Source organism: Labrus mixtus, chromosome 23 (assembly GCF_963584025.1).
Source record: "Labrus mixtus chromosome 23, fLabMix1.1, whole genome shotgun sequence".
NCBI lineage: Eukaryota > Metazoa > Chordata > Actinopteri > Labriformes > Labridae > Labrus > Labrus mixtus.
Genome location: NC_083634.1, coordinates 4,123,880 through 4,144,991, shown reverse-complemented (window position 1 = coordinate 4,144,991; position 21,112 = coordinate 4,123,880). Strand labels below are relative to the sequence as shown.

Genomic DNA, 21,112 nt, shown 5'->3' with positions numbered 1-21,112 from the left:
CCTTTAGTTTAAAGTTTAACATCACCGTTATTCATCTGGATTATAGCTCTATATTTGCCTCCTCAATAACATGGAGAATATAAAGTCTGCCAAACAAAAGATCTACTGCAGCAGTATGAAGCAAATGAAGAGCAGAGGAGTACAGTGTGAAATATATCAAATATCATCAGCGTGAAGATAGATCGGTGAATCATGCTGGTGTTTAAAGGGATAATATAAATATGTGTTTGCAGAGGAATGTGCTGGGGAACTTTACTGATCATGATACTGACTCAATCACCACTAAGGGCGCGCTCACACTCGGCAGAGTTGTACGATTGCCCCCTCCCCCCCCATCATTCCCCCGCAGGCCTGCACTCATACTGCTCCAGGACTAACCGGGCCTGAGCACGGTTACCTCTTGGTTCAAAACGTTGTTACACAACACATGCATGGCTTTACGTGATCATGAAGCGTGCTTAGTTTACAAGACAGACTGCTTGAGAAAAAAAAGACAAGAAAAAGGGACACACTATCAGGTCGGCGTCCGTACATCAGAGAACAATACAGCTACTTTACTGACTTATATTTTGAGTAATTTTAGTCAGAAACAGACAGAACACTGCAGGGTTTCTCGATAATGGAGGCTGTCCATGTTGTGTACCCGTGCTTGAACTGTACCGTGCCGAAGCGTGCCAGGGCCAAGGAAGTGTACAGAGCTCGAGCACAGATCAGAGCACACACACTGGTCAAACAAACTGGACTTCAGGAGTGAAGCGTGCTTAGACACGGTACGGATTGCCTCGCGTGAGTGCGCCCTAACTTATATGCTTACCCTGTTTTTGAAGCTGAAATCAAATGACACAAGCGTAGAAATCACTGCGAACACGCTGCACCAGAACACAGTGACTGAAGTAGTGCGGTAGGTTAAAAGTCGCCTCGTCGAGTGTTTACAACGCCGTCTCTTCATTTGGCTAACATTTCAGGTGTTAAGCCGAGAAGGCCCCACGAGTCTTTTTTTAACGGTGTGATGGAGTCTGTATGATTGGAGGTGTTGTGGCAGCACCCACTGAATGTGCATACAGTGTGTGAATGAATACTAACACTGTGTTTGGCGATGGGAGTAGCCAGATGGGAGTGTGTGTGTGTGTGTGTGTGTGTGTGTGTGTGTGTGTGGCAGCCAGTGTGAAGCGTGTGAATGGCAGGTGAATTCTCAACTTTTAACAGCACTGTGAACTTCCTCTCATCTCTCTCTCTCTCTCCCCGAGTGACTCCGGCTGATCTTCTCACACTCTCTTGCTCTGTGAACCGTCTTGGGTTGTCTGTTACTCGACTACATCAACGTGACGAGGCGGTGTCAAAGCTTCTGTGAGGAAGCTTTGATTTACCGTCAAACTCGGCAACCCCTGTGGACACTGCTGCGCCTCTTTTCAAACGATGATCCTGTCCTGAGCGTGCATCAGGAGTAAAACCTTTCTCCCCTTCACCACCCTGCTCAAAAGCATCCATCTCTGTCAATCTTTGCTGTGGAAAATGTTAACTAAGACTTCTTCTGCTGCGGACGGCCTTGTCTGACACAGATCTGGTGTTAGGTTAAAAAGAACAGCAAAGAAATACTCGCTGATGGTGTTTGCTTTTGTAGCTTTTAGAGAGGCATCAGAGTCATTTCAGTCTTGTTTAATCAAGACACAAGCCTCTTCCAGACATGCACTACACTCTTGAAAGTGCCCTGATAACATTTGGGTAGGGGTGCAAGGGTGAATGCAATCAGCTGTACTTTATGCAGACTTTTTTTCATCCTTGTTAAAAAAAAAAGTCTGCACAACAAGAGTCGATATGTGAACGCTAGAGGCAATAGTCTGAAACATTCTCTTCAAGCAAGCGAGTTAGCCGGATGTAGGGCTGAGCGAGACTGGGGAAAACCTGACACTGCCATATCTTTTTCCTGCTGCGATGTCATAACGTTTGAATCATACAATCATCATTTGAAGTCTTTTGTTTTCTTGAGCCTGCATTACATGAAAGACAATGTGATGTGCAGAAACATTGTTAAATGTTAAGTTAACCGTATCAAGTAGCATAAATAATCTAATCCATATTAGCTAGAGCATTTGCAACATGATTCTTTTGGATCCGCTCGATTGGCACAGATTGATCAGAGGGTCGCTGACAGCTAGCTTGAGTTACAGCTGACTGCGTCGACATGGTGTGAAAAGATGGACTCCACTCGACAGTTAAAATGTACACCTGCTCGGGGAGAAAGCATTTCTTGCTTATAGATATAAAAATCTTCATATGTAGATGAAGATTCTACCAGAAGATGTATGTAGATGAAGATTCTACCCCCATCTACCAGACAAAATAACATGAGTTGTGAGAGCACTACTGGAAATGCTCCTGAAAATATCAGGGCCTGAAATAATCTGGAAATATCTGCAGTTCATGTGTGAAAATGGCTTCATAATAAAGCTCTCTTAAACTGTGTTTTAAGGGCGATACTTTTGAAACAGAGATTGTGGATGCAGGATAGAGTCAGGTGTAATCAGTTACAATTGCACCCTGATTTCCACTCCAGCGAGGTGGAGAATTTTTATTATATGCAGTGTTTGACTCCTTGCACCCCCCAGGTTTACCCCCACATTACCCTGCCATCTTCATCCACCCTAGAGTCAGAGTTGTGTTTAGGTACTGAGTCCCAACCAGCCGCCCCTGGCTGGAAAACCTTCTCCTCCTCCCTCTCCTCCTCCTCCTCCTCCTCCTCCTGGCAGGTCTCGTGGTGTAAACACAAACATTTCCTCCGGTGCTTGCAGCTTGGCGTCTGGGCACTCACTGAGCTAACTGGCTAGCAGCAACATGTAAACAATCTGTCCATCAGGAAGCTTTAGAAGCAGAGATAGAGTTGAGGCAGAGCAGCCGGTGGAACATCAGAGAGGAAGGAAAGTCAGAGAAAACATTCAAGATGAAATATATTCCAGTTTCACAACAGCAGCAAATAAAGGTGTGTTTTTGTGCAGAATGAGCGAGGTCAGGCTCCCAGAAAAACTCTGAACTAGACCAAATGACCATGCTACAGAGGTTATATCACATTATTCCACTCATGCAACAGCTTCGATCTTTTCACTTTGTGCACAAAATTAGGTTTAGTTTGTCAAAAGGTATTCGGCCGACAGTTTGGTTGGTTTATGAGCCCGATCAGGGAATGACGCAGATGTATTTGAAGCGTCATTAAAATGCAGATGTGCGCTGCAGCGGGACTTTCCAACATGCCCAAGTAAAAGATAGGAACAAGTGCATTGAAGTTGTATGAATTCTAGCTGCAGCAGGAGTCAGTTATAGGTCGTTTTGTTGGAGATGATTGCAGAGCCGTGTCGATTTATTGGTGAATCCTGCCTTTTTAAAACTGCTCACCTCATTAGAGTGCAGCTCAGCAGCGTGCATACTGATGACTCATATCAAATTCAACCTGCTTCTCTTTCTTTCTCTCTGCAGTCAGTCCCAGTGACAACAGCAGGACGTTTGGTCTGAGCTCAGCTTCTTCCCTTAAACAAGCCAATGGAGACCTGAGGTTGGGCCCCCACTGGAGGCCCCAGAGCCCAAAAAGTCCCAAAAGCCCGAAAGTCCTGCGTCTAAGTCCCCAGGAAAGCAGGTACAGAAGGACCGCTCTTTCTTTGACGTCTTAACTTGAAGAAGGATGTGATTGCACTTAAACTTGATTGAATTCTTTGTTTTTCTTTCAGTTTGTCGATGAGGGCGAAGCTCCTGGAGTCGGACAGCAACGAGAACGGGGAATCTAAAGACGACTTTGAGGAGTACAGGCCCTCCACGCCGACCCCTCCCTCCACTCTGAACGGTATCCACTGTCCTCCGTCAGCAGCCTTAACTGCCAGCTGCACATCTTCCATTAGCCGCTGTTAGGATTCACGCTGACACGAGTGTGAATTATAAATAAAAGCCGAATGAATAATAAATGCCTCGCCTCGTTCTCCCTTTTCCGTCTTTTTAAAAGTAAAAAAAAAAACAAACATTTTCCTCTCTCTGCAGGCTCTTCAGTGAAGGACAGCCTGCGGCTTCCTCTACCTCAGCGAGACTCTGGCAGCGAGGAGGGGGGGTCCTCCCCGGCCGGCTCCCCCAGGCCTGAGAGGGGCTCAATGGGTGGCCTTTTTAAGAGCACCCACCAGGCCCTGCTGGGTGGCGGCTCCCTCCTGGCCTCTGTAGGACTCGGTCGCTGCCTGGATATTCCCCCACGGGTACCCCCAAGAACTAACCCCTCCTCCCTAGGGGACCGCACCCCTTCTGAACCGGAGATCTCCTCCCCAAAGCCCCTCATTTCTGACCCCCCAGTAGTGGATGATCTCATCACCTTCTCCACCTCCGAGCAGCTCCCGAGGCCGCTCTTGGATTTAGCTTTGCAGTATCAAGAACTGAAGCCTCTCCCCCTGACCCCGCCTCCGCCAAACCCCAGAGAGAGGAGTCGCCCCCGCACGCCGCAGATGCCGCACAGTCCCCAGGCCCCCAGGACGCCCCTGCAGCAGGGCGGAGCCAGCCCGGGGGAGTGGACCCCGAGTTTCCATTCGACAAACGGGGAGCTGGGCTGTGAGGCCTGGGAGCACAGAGCCGACCGGAGGAGGAGGCCAAGCCAAGGCCTGCACGCCTCGCAGCTCGGTCAGTCTCACATTATTTTTCAAAATGTTAAAGGGTCAATACACCAATTTTAAAGGTCAGAGTCAGTTAATGGGAGACTGTGAGAATATACACACTTTATAAAGCAAACCGGGGTCACTCACTCAGGGTGTTCTGCCAGGCAGCGTGGGTCAAACAAAAGTTCATCACAGGAAGTTAGAAATCTGAGAGACAGCTTGAGGCAAAGTGAGGACACAAAAAGTGAGTATCCCCTGAGTCTCATATCAAGATGTCCAACTTTACAGCAGAATAGGTCAGTAAACAACCTGCTACATTAGAGGTTATTGGCTGTTTTGCTCATCTCCCCCATTAATGACAACTGTATGGGGGTCAATTTCTGTAGAATTCAACAAATTCATAATTTATAGGCTTATATTTATGCATAATTCGGGGTGTGGTAAATTTAGGTAAAAGAGGGGTAATGCTAGCTGCCTGCTGGGTGTGTTCTTGGAAACTTGTGGAGAACTTTTCATGCAAATATCAGACAAAAGAAAAATGGTTTTCAGCGCTGTTAATTTACCGACAGAATGTCAAAGAAGTCCGCGCTCCAGCTATTTTGTTGAGTGCAATTCCTTTCATCCTGTCTTGTTATGTTAGCACAAACAAGCAGGTTTGTGTGTGCTAACCATTCCTGACTTCTAATAAGCATCTCAGTAGTTGTTATGAATTGATTTATTTGCAGTCAGACTTGTTGGCTTCTCCCTGCAGAGATTACAGCTGGCTGTAGCACTGAGGAAATCACTGATTTTAAATTATCCGGTGAGTTTACGTACCGCAAGTGCATGAGTTAGCTGGGGCACTGGTGGTGCAGTGGTTGGTACGTGTGCCCGATGTGTGGAGGCCCAGGTTCAAATCTGACATCTTTTCATGCAGGTGATTCCCCACTCTCGTTCCCTGATTTCCCACGCTATCCACTGTCCTATATCTGCAATAAAGACATAAAAAGCACAAATCTAAAAGAAAAAAAAGCGAGTTAGCTTTGCTCTGTTAGCATTTTTCTTCAGTCGGTTTTAACAGTTGTGGTCGGCTATGGGAAACGCAGTCAGTTGTAGACATCAAAATTGACTGTTTTTCTTTGACTTGGCACTTTCCAACCTCTCACTCTTATCCAGATCCACCCCTGAGCCAGATATAGTCACATCTACATCCAAAACACTGAGATGGTGAGGACTTTAATGCCAAACTTGAAGTTTCAAAACTCTTATTTCATAAACTCACGTCGGCTTCCATCACTTCCAGTGTAAACTCTTTGAGCTGGGCGTCAAATCCAGAATATTTAGGCATCTGCTGATTTTCTTACCATTTTTGCCCATATTTTAAATAATTGATATTTGCCAACCTCCAAACATTATGAAAGAGCGTGACTAAATCCCAGCGGTGCCCTTTCAAATGACAGTCTCCTCGCCAGATTGGATCCACAATTCTGTTTTTGTTTTATCTGCATGATTCATCCGCATTTCCTCAAGAGCACCCAGAATGTTTTAGAAAGGCCCCACGCTGAATTTGGATCCAACTTTTCCCTTGAATAATGCAGCACCTCAGCATGGCAACACCCCCCTCCCCCCCCCCTCACAGTTCCTGCTCATTTTTTATTATGCCTCTTTTCAGGCGAGATCTCTCTGACACAAGGGAAGCTTCAATGCAGCACAGGGCTTTTTCATTTACTTCAAAGCTTGTCTGCAGCTATTTGCATATCTCAGGTAACAGCTGGTCCTCTGTATTTCCTAATTCTTGCTAAGCAAAGCTAGCATCCAATCTACTGTTGTCTCCCCTCTTTCAAGTCGGTTGTGCAGCTTTTCTTGTAAAGCAAAGTTCAATGAGAAACATCCAGCAGCACAGCTGAGGCCACACAGACAGGAAATGCTTTATTTGAATTTAAAATGATCTGGTCTTGACTTAAACAGAACCACTAAGTCTTCCTGACCGCTTCAACCGACACTTTGGGACTCTGGATGGAGATCACTCGATGTATGTGAGGGCTCTAGTTCTTAAACTACTGTCCCAAACACTTTGTTACTGTCAGCTTGAGTTATAATCGGCATAATAAAACACTTTTATCGTTGTGAAATCAGATAAACCCAGAGATTTACCCAAACTTGGTAAAACCTAGAGCAACATATAACTGACGAAATTCAAACCCCCCCCCCTCCTCTCTGGAGTCCATGCTCTCACAGGTCACCATGTGGTGAACACTGTAGCTTCAGTGTTTATCCAGCTCTGCATGGGTCTGTAAACCTTTCTGTGTTCTAACCTCTCTCCATTTTTCAAAAGCATCTCCAATATTGATCCTAGTTTGAGCACGTTTCTGCTCGTGGAGCTTATTAGAAACATGCAGAGGCTTTTTAGGTCGGGCTGCTCTCCTATCTGGCAAACCGAGGGGCGTCCATAACGGCTGAGTGGGGGTGACTTAACATTCAACAGCGTTATTGTTCTCATAGTGGAGGAATCAGTAAGATAACTACTGAATTTAATCATAAAGGTATCTTACTCTATGATCAGACATTAAGGAAACATGCTATGTTGAAGTGCTGGCTTCTCTGACAACAATGCAGCAGCCAGGATGTCCTCCCACACGGCCGTTTTAGACGCCCCTCGGTTTGCCAAGCAAACGAAAAAACAATTTTAAACGCTAGGTGTCAGACTTACATTTTGCTCCTTTGTAAGATATCAACAAGTTCTGGTCGCTGTTAATGATTTGTAGATCTGCAGGAAAACACTGAGTGAGATCTCTGTTACATTCAATGCTGAGTTTGTCATTTACACAGATGTATAAAAAGGTTCCTTTGAGACACTCCATGAGGAAGATGTTTGTTTCACCACAAACCACATTTTTTTTTTTATTGCTAGCGCCCTCATTTGCATTCCCGGCTGAGCAAAGTCTCACACAGAGGCGAATCAAATGTAAACGCCTCCATGCCCTGTATGACGGCTACACACATGAGACGTGATAAAAAGAGGGATTAGCATTCATTCTCCGCTCGTAATCACGTGTTGAAATTGGCAGTTTTTTCGTCCTCTGGGGGCATATTTATACTTTTGTTTCCATTCATGTAAGTGTCATGCTAGCAGACATGATCCTCATTCCAGCAGCGCTTTGATTTAAAGTGCTTTCACATGTTTCTCCCAAACGTGTCTTTCTTGGCGGCGCTGGCTCAGTTCGCAGCTGTAATGAAGGCGCCGATGCTGTTGGTTGTTTGAAGAGCGAGGCGGCTTTGGCGGAGGGCTTTAAGAGTCCCCCATGGTAACATTTCACACTCTATATCTGGTCCGTTTGACTCACAAAGCCAGGGATTCTCCACAGAGAGGTTCTCACGGCTCTGCCTGCAGGTACGGAGCGAACACGCCTCGCCTCCCTCTGCTGCTTACAAACCGAGAATCACAAACAGTGTGTGTTCATTACACCGCTACACAAAGATGCATAAGGAGAAAAAAATAAAACCTTACATAATTAAGCCGTGTGTGCTTTTTGCTAAACATCTTCACATGTTTATTGACTGTGATGACTGTGACATAGACCGCCACAAGGATGCCGGCGGTGAGTGTGAGCGAGAGGGAAAAAGAGAGAGGGAGAAAGAGAGAGAGGGGGGGGGAGAGAGAGAGAGAGAGAGAGAGAGGGGGGGGGGGGGAGAGAAAGAGAGATATAGTGAGGGTGAGAGAGAGACAGAGAGGAGAGAGGGGGGGAGGGAGAGAGACAGAGAGAGGAGAGAGGGGGGGAGGGAGAGAGACAGAGAGAGGGAGAGAGAGGGAGGGAGAGAGAGAGGGGAGAAGAGAGAGAGAGACAGAGAGAGGGAGGGGAGAAGAGAGATAGAGAGGGGGGGAGGGAGAGAGAGAGAGAGGGAGCGAGAGAGACAGAGAGAGAGTGACAGAGAGGAGAGAGAAAGAGGGAGAGGGAGCGAGAGAGACAGAGAGAGGAGAGAGAAAGAGGGAGAGGGAGCGAGAGAGACAGAGAGAGAGTGACAGAGAGAGAGAGAGGGAGGGGAGAAGAGATAGAGTGAGGGGAGAAGAGAGAGAGACAGAGAGAGGGGGGAGGGAGGGAGAGAGAGGGAGCGAGAGAGAGAAAGAGGGAGCGAGAGAGACAGAGAGAGAGTGACAGAGAGAGAGGGAGGGGAGAAGAGATAGAGAGGGGGGATGGAGAGAGAGTGAGGGGAGAAGAGAGAGAGACAGAGAGGAGAGAAAAAGAGGGAGAGGGAGCGAGAGAGACAGAGAGAGGAGAGAGAAAGAGGGAGAGGGAGCGAGAGAGACAGAGAGAGGAGAGAGAGAGAGAGGAGGATTCCATCTCCAGCTCTCATGTGACTCCTGATTGCTCTTTCCTTGTCAGCTAAAAAGCTCTGCAGCCGGGGAGAGATGCTGTTGATGTAAATAATGCCATTTGGCAGACACATCACATTTGGAAGTAGCAAATGTTCATTCGGGCTTATTTATTCACAGTTTAATGTTCTTGTCAGCGCTAATTCAGACTCGCTGTTTGCTGCTGTTGCAGCTTTGTCTACTAGTTGCGCGCTGTTGTTCTTAATTTACACTAATTACATCAGCATTCTGTGCTTTTGTTTGCAAAGGAGGCATGCACCACTATCTCTTGTTCCTGTTTGGACCCTTTCTGTTCCCTGTACAGGTTTTATGTGTTTTGCAGGATATTAGACAGTTTATGCTTTTGAGATTCGAGAGGAGCTCGTAAAAGAGCAGCAGGGCAACACGACAGCAGTTTGAGAGTAATTTGGAGATTAGCAATTAAAGCGAAGCAAGAAAGTGAGAGAAGGATGATGAAGAGGTTTAATATGTTGAATATTCAGCTTATTTGCTAATTTTTTTAATTCAATAAGGGGATGATCATTACCTTCCTTAGACTGATAAAGTCAGCTTCCTTTTTCTGACTAATTCTACACATGTGAAACAGGTGTTTACTAACTTTAGCCTACTAAATCTAAATCTGAGTGATGTTTGCAGGGCTGGGGTCTAGACCAGGGTCTTCCCAATATCAACATTTTAAACCTCTTTCAATACCACTGGAATCTAAATCAGAAATTGACTTGTCTTTTTTAAAGTTTCAGTACTTTTGATTCTATCGACCATTAAAAACAAAGGAGATTGTATTGTAGCATCAAACTATAATCTCTACTGAATGATTTTATAGAGAACCTGTGTTGCTGAATTTGAGAGGCTTTAACAGGCAGGTACAGCCCCGCAGACTCTATGAAACATGGACGTCACCCGTTGGTTTGTGCAGAGGCGTAATGAAGCTCAACAATGGCGGTCCCCATATTGGAAAATGGTATCACCACCTGCTGAACCTTTTAATCGATCTAGTGACAGGCAAAGATACGTTATAGAAAAATAGGTTGTTGTATGCACATCACGTACGTGTGCCCCTAAGAATCACCACCACCACCCTGTTTAAAAAATTATCACCTGAAGAAGAGCTCTGGTCAAAACGTTGTGATTGGATAAAAACCTTTCGTGGCCTTTGAGCTAGTGGGCTGGTATATCTTCTTCTTCAGTCAAAGATCATATATAGTTTCAACCCTTCTACATTTTTTTTATGTTTTAATAAATGATTATAAAAATCAAAACCATTTATTGTTCCAGGCTGCAAACATGTTTATGTGTGCTGTAGAAATGTACGTTTTTTGCAGCCAGCCTCAAGTGGACACTGGAGGAACTGCCGTTTTTATTTTTCCACTAGCCCATCCGCTTCATTTTTCAAGACAGGAGTTAACCGCTTTGGACAGCATGATAAAGGATGCAGTTGAGTTGCATTATGGGGAATGTGGGACCCCATGTTTTTAAAGCTTGACTTATGCTAGTCAGGGATCCCACGAGGAGAACATTTCCCCAACGGTTGTGACAACATGGTTTCACAAATAACACAGGGAGGAAGGAATCCAGGCAGACAGCAGACAGTAAAGCAGATATTACATCAGTGGACAAGAGCTTGGAAGTACATTTGGATGAGACGAGCTGAAAAAGCAAGCAACAGTTACTGTATGGTGCATGGCATTGCCATCCAACAAATTCTCAACTTTCCAAACTGCCTGAACCAATGTGAATGGAGCATGAGAGAATAGAATTTCTATAGTTAAATCTGCTGTCATCTTGGCGTTGAGCTGCCTTTATATATGGCTATGGTCAAGTGATTAGAGGAATTAGACTGCTACTACTGAGTGCTGCCATTCTGCTGTACAAAGCAGACACTTTCTGTTCATTATTGTTTTTTTCTTAGTCAGGCTGAGTATTGAGAAAATGCTTTTAAAAACATAAAAGATGGCGGAGGATTTGGCAAGGAATGTCACTTTTGTATCACCAAAGTCTGTAACACTTATTACTGTGGCTAACACTATATTAGGGAGAACACGTCATGATATGTTGGTCCAATCTGAGTTTGTCCCCCTTTGACACCATGGAAGTAAAAAAGTATTAACGTTCATGTTTTTCTTCTCTCTTCAGTTTTGGACCTTCCTTTGTGCCAAGACACACAGGACCCTGATGACAAGCCTTCAGTGCCATTCTGTCTCCACCCTAACCCAGCCCTCTGGAGCCCAAAAACCCGCCGCCTGGAGGTCAGTGTCATCCCACGTCCCCGCCCGTCCGCCATCCGCCCCCGCATCGATCCCTGGAGCTTCATCTCAGCCGGTGGCGGGAACTCTGGCGGCCGCAGCCCGAACCGCTCGGACAGCAGCCTCTTAGGTTTCCAGCCGTCCCCTACCAATCCCTTCCACAACTGTGACCCCTTCCCCTCACCAGACTGCGACCCCTTCGCCCTCAAGGCCGACCCGACAGTCGGCTCGGAAACGACTTCCCCCTTTGACCCTTTCTCGACTCCCTTTCCCACCTCTCGTTCTGCGCCGTGCTCCACTAACGGCTCGCCCACGCTGCCCACGTTCCGCATAGCGCCCCTAAATCCGGCTGACTCGCCGCTCATCGACCTGGGCTGGGCGGCCTGCAGCAAACCCCTGGACGGCACCAAAGAGAGGGTTCACCCCCGCAGGACACTGGGGCTCAAACCCTTCAAGTCCCCGACGCAACTCAGAGACGACCGGTTCTAAGTGTGTGGTTTTTATCACAGGAACACAGTCCAGGACCTCTTCCACTACTTTGCCCTTCATCTAAATGAGGATCTTAACCATCACTCAACCCACTGAGGGGGAGGGGGGGGGGGATTCTCTTAATCATTGAAGGTCCTGTTTGTTCCCACCCTGCTGCTTTGGAAAGCCGGTTGAAGGTGGTACATTGGATGGTGGGATATCTGCCTTTGAACCAATAGCTGGTGCCCGTTTCTTTCCCCCTCTCTCTATCTGTGTTTCTCTTTCCCTTTGAAGGAGCAGAACACACATCACTCGTCCCATCTTCAAATTCTATCAGAGCGCTCGCATCCCCCCTGCTTTCACCCCCCCCCCCCACCTTTGAAGCTTTGCGACAATGCAGAGGTGGATAAGGCGACTTGCACAGCTTCATCTCCCTCTACCTCTCTGCAGACTGAAAGTCTTCAGGACAATGGAAAGTGGGAGTGCCTTATTTCATGAAGTGTTTTTTTTTTTTAACATATATCTTTTCAAGGTTCCTTGAATGGTTAATCTGGTGCGTAGGGAAGATGCTCCAAATTTGGCATACATTTGAAGAATCAGCTTAACATTTCGTGGGAAGGAAAGGATGCCTATAGCGTGCATTTGTACACCTACGTCTTTTTCCAACAGCATTATGGGAGAAAGCACTCAAGAGGGGAGATATTCCAGGCGGGTTCATGAATTCCAAGTCAAAAAACCATGACCCAGGCATTCCACTTGGAAGCAGATAACATTCCGGTCACATTCCCCGGGAAATGCCAGGGATTGGGCAGATCATGGAGCTGGCAGGCGACGCAGCGCAGGAAACACGGACGGGGGAGCCCTCTGCATTCCCTTCTCATGCCAAAGAATGTGACAGCGTAAGGGCCGGGACAAAGAGTGTTTGCAAATCATTTGTTTTTTTTACCTCCATGGAGAGCCAGACCGGGGTGTGTTAGCCTGCACACAGAGAGAGAGCCGAGATAATCACAGAGTAGTATTTAAAAAACAACTTGATTATACCTTTCTGTCGTTATCTTCCTTTATATCATCCAGAGCCTCTTACCACCACCTCTCTGATGTGGTGGGAAAAGTATTTGCAAATGTTAAAATATTCTGATATGGAAGCTTAACATGTAGAGGAGTTGTGAAGTTGTCGCCTTGCAAAGCCAGCCTTTCCATTTTGCAACGTCTTGGACAAGAGGATGGACAAATACACACCACTCAATCCCTTATTCCAATTCTTAAAAACATGAAAGATGTTGAGGTTTGATCTTGATTTCTCTTAAAATGATACACCAATGAAATGTCTAAAAAGAGTCCAAAATCTTGTTTAATGTTATCCTGCGGGGCACATCATAAAGGAGTGGGTTTTTTATGTTTTATTGATGGGGGAGTTGGCTAAAAAGGTTATACCAGTCAGCTGCAGGTAATCTACATACACACAGTTTAGTCTCTCAGTTTCCATGTTTTTGTGCTATAAATGATCCATCTGAGGAGTTGACGATATGAACATATTGTCACATATTCAGTCTCAATCTGGGCTTGTGAAGTGAAGGCTGTCTTTGCAAGACGAGGAACTGCATCGCTCCTGAACTCATTTTTTATCTTTTGGTTTGTCTGTTTGCAAAAAGAATCCATCCTGAACCATTTTAAAGTTGCTAAAAACATCTGTGGAGTCACGCAGGGAAAGGTAACCCATTAGAAACTCTGAAATATCACACTATCAGCAGTCTCAGATCAGAATGCACAAGAACAACAAGTGAAAATATTTTTGTTAGCGCTTCCTAAATGTTGGATTGTTTTGCTCTTTACTCGTTGGTTTTTCAAAATGAATCCTGGGAAATGTATGACTTTAAGGCACGTCAAAGACTGGCTGTTCAGCATGTAGTTAACACAAATATTTGTTGCATGTTAGCACCTGAAAGAGACCCACTAATGCATGTCTCAAATGTACCCGTTTACCCTCGTTTCTGCTGAAGCGTCACTGATTGGGTTAATCTCTGACGCCATGTCATTGGAAGACAATAACGGCTTTGTTTCCGACGTGGAGTGAAAGCTTCGTCTCTGAAGGGGAGAGCTTTGTGATTAGCCTAATAATCCTAAAGACGCACAGAGCAGGCTGATAGCGATAATTAGCCTCTTGATAAGAGCAGGGAGCATTAACAAAGCGTTCGGATATTTGGTTAATTGATTTGCCCGGGCGTTCAGGAGGAAAAAAAAATAATTAAAGCCTTTTTTATACACACAGTTTAAGACAAGATGTCTTCCCGCTCTCTCTTCTACCTTTATTTTTTTCTTTGTTGCCACGAGCTGCTGAGCTTCTGACCGGATGAAATCTCACCTTCCTCTACGTCCTTCCCCCTCAGGTGACGTGGGAGATTTTCGATCTTTCTGTCCTTTTCTTTTTTTCTTCTTCCTCCTACACCTTTGCTTCCTGCCTCTCTGGAAAGTTTTCTTCAGGGCAGTTCTGTCCTGACACCGCAGAGCATTCAGTTCAACATCAAGGTTTCTATCGAGTTAAAAAGAAATGGAAACAGCTCTGCAGGAGCCGATTTATAGAGGCAATTTAACTTTTGAATTGCAACAGGAGCTTTATTGTATATTTCCGCTGCACCCTAATGTGTCTGTTTATCATTTATTGGACCGCCAAGAAATACAACAAAGAAACTCGGTGGTTGAAAATGTCTCAAAGTGTACAGTGTGTCGTCCAACCACGTGTAACATGTTCATAGCTGGTCTGAGTAGAAGATAGAGTGACAAACAAAGGAACCAGGAAGTGCTCTGAGCTTACACAGCTTCATGGTCTGTTCATTTCTGCAAATGGCCCAAAAACAAACATATACAGTAGTTCCAAAACATTAAAATCTCTCCATATTTAAATCTTCAGGTCCTTCATTTTTTTAATACACTAATAGCAAAATTAATAGTTGTTTTATTTGTCATAATGCATCGGTGCTACAGGGGTTTGGGTCGCGGGGCATGAGGAAAAAGTAATGTGCCTCCTCTTTTGAAACTATCCAGGAGATCTGTTTAATTTAGTCAGACTTTCTTACAGTAATACTACATTCACACATGCACAAAACCCCTGAAAATGTCCAGAAATTTCGGGATAAGCTGAATGTGTGAGGACGAACAAGCCACATTTTCCACCCTGATTTGTTTTCTGCAAGCCCCCTAGTAAAACTTTGGGAGAAGTCGGGGTTTAGCGATGTGTAATCAGGTAAACTATCATTGTGCGGCGATCGCAGGGAATAACATCACCACCCCCTCTTCAGGTGAATTCTCCTCATTATATCCTGCTGTGTTCTCACATCAGCTCACTCGGACTCTGCGGCAAAAATACTTCAGACTCCGGATGAAGTCAGGGTAAAGAATTCAGCTGTTTCACACATAGAGCTTCTGAAAACTTCAGTGGTTTTGTGCAAGTGTGAAAGCACTTAAAGAGTCAGACCTGTTGCTAGTTTCACCATCTTATTTGTGCTTTTTTTTGTCATGGGTTGCCAAGTGAGACATCTCCCCCCATCCAACAGGGGAACTTTGTGCTGTGAGAGACATGTATGAACAAGCATCTCGGGCAGAATTACATTTTAAAGACATTTTCAGGCGTGCGTGTGTGAAAACAGCTTTAGATCCATTTTGAAACAGGTTAGCACAAAGATAGGAGCAAGCATACAGGCCAGTAAATATTGTCCCCTGATCCCCTCTGGCCCAATCCAACCTCTCGCCTGCCATGTCTTGGCTCCGAGCGCTCTGGATCTTCCTTCATGGTGTGCAGAAGTCAGAGGTTTAATATAGAATTTGTCTCTCTCAGCAGTGTTCCCTACCTCCTCCCCTCGCTCTCCTGTCCGCTCAAACAACATTTTCCCCCGACGTGACAAGTGATGAGTTATTGCCCCGTCTCCTCGTGTCAACACACAAAGCCACGAGAGCTCTCCTCTGATAGTCATTAGGGCTCAGATAGCTGTTATTGTCATCTGGAGCTGCGCGTGGAGAAAAGGAAACACGGAGGAAATTGAGATGATTGAAACGTCTGGCAGATTATTTCTGTCACCCAATTCTGAGAGCGTGTCAAGCATCCACTTCAGCCTGCCAGTCATGTCTCGTCTGTTTTGTTGCGCTCGCTTCTGCACTTAAATTTTGATCATGAAAAGTGTTACCTGTTGTTTTCAAGCAGGCGGCAGTAACAAGAAGTCACCGTCCCCTGTACATATGATTAACTCATTTCCTATTGTCGGCGTGTGAGTTCATTTCCTTTTGGAAGTGGTTCATTTGAAGTGATGAGAAACTTTCCTGCTGCAAAGAAACAACAAATATATGCATGTTCTTTAAGATTTAGAATTTCCCTCGGATTCAATAAAGTATCAATCTATCTATCTATCTATCTATCTAAGATAAATACAAACAAGTCATAAAAAGCGTCCTACCTCTGCTCTTAAGATGGATCTGAATCAGAAGGAGTTCTGGTTTTCTTAGCCGGGGGAATACTCTGGACACATTTTAAGGAAGTCTTTTGCGGACAGGGACGTCGATTCTTTTGGTTTTGGCCTGTCAGATTTAGGAACCATAACTGCCACTCCTCTGCTGCAGCTGACAGCAATAAGAAAGTCCTGATGAGTTGTTTGTGACGCTCAGCTCTTCCAGGCGTCGCCTCCATCCGTCACTGCGAATCAGTGTCCCCTGGGTAAAAAAAAAACTGACAGCAAGAATGGGAGTGAATCCTCAGCAGGAGAATATCTGGCCACCTGCGATCCACTCTCCGTCCAGGCCAGCAGGCTCCATCTGATGATCTACATTCAGAGATGGAGCTCGCAAACGTTGGCCCCTAATCAGTGAATGGCAAACGGTCAATACCTTACATGAATAACAGCTAATGAGTCGGCACAGTGGACGACCCAAAGGCCTTGACCCTCATCACACCGAGAGGCTCCTTGTGAGCGCTCGTTGTGTTTCAGAATTTCAAGGGTGAAAAATCAGAAGCTATTATCAACGAGAAGAAGAAAAAAAGAACAAGCTGGTTATTTACTGCCTTTGTGATGGGTGAGCAGGAGGTCATCGGGGTTATACGCCTTCTGGAAGCTTAATTTGGCTTTGTTAACAGTGGATATGTTTACATGCAGACAAATGATACAATTGACCCTCATTTAGCCATTGATTCCACTGTAGCTGTAGTTGTATAAATGTCAAAGAAGAGTAGGAGTACAAGAAGAATATTTAACCAGATTCTGGAAATAATCCCATCTCTAAACTTTCTTTGGCCTAACATTAGAGTCTAAAATCTGTAAAGTCTGCAAGACCCTAATAATTCCAATTTATTCCATGTCAAAAGCAGCATGATGGCGTTTCAATTTGGTTTTATGAAGTCTAAAGTCGGACCAGCTGTGGTGAAAACCTATCAAACAATTCAAAATATAACTGAGAGCGTCAACTGATGTGCACGGAGAGGGGGTCATTTTGGCAATAATAAACCACATGGGGGGGGGGGGGGGGGGGGGGGGTGTTAAGGGATGGCTTTAGCTTTCGCTGTACAATGTCAGCTTTATGGCGTGGCTAATTACTGCTCCAACATAATCATGTTTGATCGCCTCCAGGAGACGATTGGACGAGGGTGAAGAGAAAAACTCAGACTGAGCACGTTGTTGTTGGTATTTTTTTATTAATGAAATCGTACCTTGACCATCAGCGATGGAAGTCAATCCTGAAATGACAGAATCGATGGCCTGACATTTCAGCAGCTTTCGCGCCATTTATCCCTCGCTGCCATCACTTGTGTTCAATTAAGTGCAGGTTACAAATAGACCTGCTTATCAGGCTCGTTTCAGCTGCATCAGAGCCAGACGTCGGCGCCACGGACGCATGATTGCTCTCTCTCTCTCTGGCTCGTATTAAACACCCAAACACCTGCCCATGCTTTTGTTTGGCATCAACAGGCCGAGACTAAATGATCAAATGTGACCTTTCATTGACTGTACAGGAATCGCACATCCCAAAAGGGAACGTGGACAAAAGCCACGTCTGCACGAGGCGCCGCCAGGTGCCCGAATTAACGCTCGGCCTCCCAAAGTGTGAATATTATTCCTCATTCTTTTCAGTCTGTGCGTCCAAGGTCACCATCTGCCGTCCTCCTTCGCCGTATCGATGAAAAACTGAATGCTTGGAAGCCGTGAAAAGAAAACCAATCCGTTTCCAAGACCACAGTGACGGCTCAAAGAGGAGGCTGGCGCTCTGTTTAGAAAACCAACGTGGATTTAATCTGTGAGGTCTTTAGTCCAAGGTCCACACACTCGCTCCCCCCCATCCTCCACTCGACAGCTCAACAGTTGTGATTATCGCTCTTGTGTTGCCCCGGCTATTGACATTCAATTACCTTGTGATCGTCCTGCAATGGAAGCCGCTCAATCTGGAAGTTTGTGTTGCTCGAGTGTTGGATGAATGTGCTGCGGTGTGAATGGTTGAGCTAACAGCGTTCATGCATCAAACAGACAAAAGGGGAATCATGTCGTCTCGTCACTATTATTTACAGATAAAGGAAATTAATGATATTTTCCGGCATTTTTCTCATTCTTAGGGTTCATCAGCTTGTTCTTATAAAGCATCAGTCTGACTAGAAAGTAAACCTTGAAGCCTGTTGATGTAGTCACTACTCAGAGAAACATTCACTCCACTTATCACAATGATTTGGTATTTTTTTCATCCACTTTACATCCTTTCTGTGCCTTAAGAATCCCCGGAAGATGTTTATTTTTGTGTGTGTGTGTGTGTATTCCCAAACAAATCAATTATTTTGACCAACACTGTCCAGTTTCCTGTAAGATACCCCCCTAAGCTAACCCCGTCTGAGCTAGCTTAGCCATTTCCCTCTCCAAGCAATTTAAAAAATGACTAGCTACTAACCCCTTTGGATTGATTTCTTGATGCTGTCTTGTAGTTGAATCTTTTTTTGTATCATTGAAATACACTGATGTTGTATAAAGATCGCATAAGTTCACTTTACTACTTCACAAGGTAAATGAAATGGGTGCCTATGTGTTGGGCTCATAACTAAAATAGAAAAATTGTTAATTTGCATGTGTTGCAGCTCAGCTGGACAGAATCATGGCTCAAATTTTCATTTCAAAGTTAATCAAATAAAAACTAGCCGTGCTCTTCTGTTTAGACCACTCAATGCTTCAACAGAGAATTCAATCAATTTGCTTTAAAACAGCCATTTAAAATTAAAATTAAAATTTTTACATTAAAATGTGAAGAACAGAACATGAAAGGTGTTTCAATTAAGTCAGCAGCTTTACTCTTAAGGCTTTCAATGTTCACTAATGTTGTCCAATTGTTCATTAAAGTGATGAACGAATGAACTAAGCGTCTAAAATGTCAACGTTCCCATTGTGTAGACATCCAGAACATGTAGTGTGCCGCTCCCGGATCAGGGCTAAGTCGCTCCTGACACTTAACCTGATAAAAGTCTTCTAAGGCTCGGATATAATTCAGGCTTTTGACTTCAGCTTGAGGGGTATTTAACAGCAGGTGGTCTCTTTCAGGTGCTAATGCTCCAGCTTAAATAACCCGAACTCTAAATGATCCACGGAGGCAATTTAAAATGGTTTGGGATGGTACAAATCCCCATGACTCGCTGGTCGCTGCTCTGTGCTGTAACAGGCTTTTCCCTCCGACGGCTTCCAAGCAGCCAACTGAGGACGTTTTCCAAAAGTCATACAAAAGGTTGGGGGGGGGGGGGGGGGATATTTATGAATGGCCATCGTCTTACACACTGGATCAAACTATTTTTAGATGGCCATGGACGCAGTCTACCTTAGGATGATGGATCGTTTGCTTGGAACATTTTATAGGTTTTCACTGGAGTATTTAAGATGTAAATATGGGTGCTTCATGTGCGGCAGAGATTTCACATTCCACCTCCTCAATTTGAACGAATCTGAACCGTACACATTCCTCTATCAGCCCGAGTATTAGTGTGTCGCACTTTTCTAGAGAACTTCTCAGAAAAACACTTGAAAACCAAGTTAGTGGTATACATTCCAGGAAACACCAATCTCAAAGTTCAGTCTAATGTCCTCTTGAGGCACCCATACTGATTTTTTTATGTGCATAAAACTGCTAGATAGAATCAAGGTGTTTTTTTTTATGTCTCTACCTTAAAGTAGTGGATGAATTCGACCTCCTCTCTGTCTTTGTATCTTTTTTTGCTTTTGTTGTCATCGTTCCGATTTCATTTCCATGTCTTATTTTGTGTTTTATTACAACCCAGGCGATGTGATAACGCAATCATTGCATTGCCCTGGCAGCCATTTTTACATCTCTCTCAGTCGTCGGGCTTTGAAAAAAAAAAACAAAAAAAAAACATTATTGCATTTTTTGTGAAAAATCTCGCACTGGGCTGGGCCTAATCAACTGTTTTTATTGTGCTGTGTCGAGAGGACTGTTTCTGTATACAGTATGTGAAAATGTTTTTATTTCTCTTGACTATTATAATGGGTTTTAACCTGTGGACAAAAAACAAAAACAAAGGAAAAAGCTGAAAAAGAGATGAGACCAAATAAAATGTAACACTCCTGACTTCTTCGTGTCCTTATTTATATCAGAGCAGATATGCTCAACTCATTCTTTTTGAGAACTCGTCAAACATAAACGTTGAATATGTTAATTCATCACAGGTGAAGTTGATTGGTTGTATCGGTGTAATTGTGTTTGGTGTGAGTCGTTTTCATGCACTGTTTGAACTCACTGCCTCGTTAGATGCCAATTAGGAGTAAACAAAACCTTTAAGTGTCCTATTTGCTGTCAACTATGGAAGCCTGGAGAGGGCACATACATATCATTAATTCCCTTGTTGTGTCTGATTTTGATGCCCAGTGATTATTTAAACAACATCAGAACAATAATAATTATGTGGTTTGAGGGAAAGCGCTGCAAAGCATCTATATGAATCTTTACCGCCTTAAGACATTTGTTTCAAAGTCTATGTAATAGAACAGTAACTTTCAACAGGGAGAATGGTGTCTATTATATTTCCAAGTCAGCACTAGTTAGGTATGGCGGCGACAGTCTTGCAAGAAGTAAATGGTAAATGGACTTGAGCTTATATATGTATGGTTTCACTCACAGCTACAAAGAAGCCAGTCAGCCCGTCTCTACAGTTTGGTACAACGGGCTGAGGATAAGAGGAAGAGGACGATGACCAAGCAGGAAGCAGAGTGTACTTCCCTGCATATATTATTCACAACAGTTTAGGAAGTAATGTTAGACTGCATCATTACCGATGTCATCGTTGTCTCATGTTCAGCAGCTTTAACCGTCTGCAGAAAGTTATGTCTCAGGTCTCTGCAAACAAAAAAAGCCCTAGTCAATATTCAAGTTAGCCTTATAAGTTTGGAACCTTACACTTATCTCAACTAGCATGT

The 21,112-nt window shown here is 44.6% G+C and overlaps 1 protein-coding gene across 1 annotated transcript in view; it reads left to right on the top strand.

The window, feature by feature from the left end:
• Window positions 1-20,267, top strand: part of LOC132958839 (mitogen-activated protein kinase kinase kinase 11) — a 56,949-nt gene extending 36,682 nt beyond the window's left edge. Inside the window, exons 7-10 of the mRNA XM_061031913.1 lie at window positions 3,469-3,625; window positions 3,717-3,829; window positions 4,021-4,641; window positions 11,101-20,267. Of these exons, the coding sequence (XP_060887896.1) occupies window positions 3,469-3,625; window positions 3,717-3,829; window positions 4,021-4,641; window positions 11,101-11,699 (1,490 nt within the window). The 3' untranslated portion in view covers window positions 11,700-20,267. The remainder of the gene's footprint in view (window positions 1-3,468; window positions 3,626-3,716; window positions 3,830-4,020; window positions 4,642-11,100) is intronic.
• Window positions 20,268-21,112: the final 845 nt, after the last annotated feature.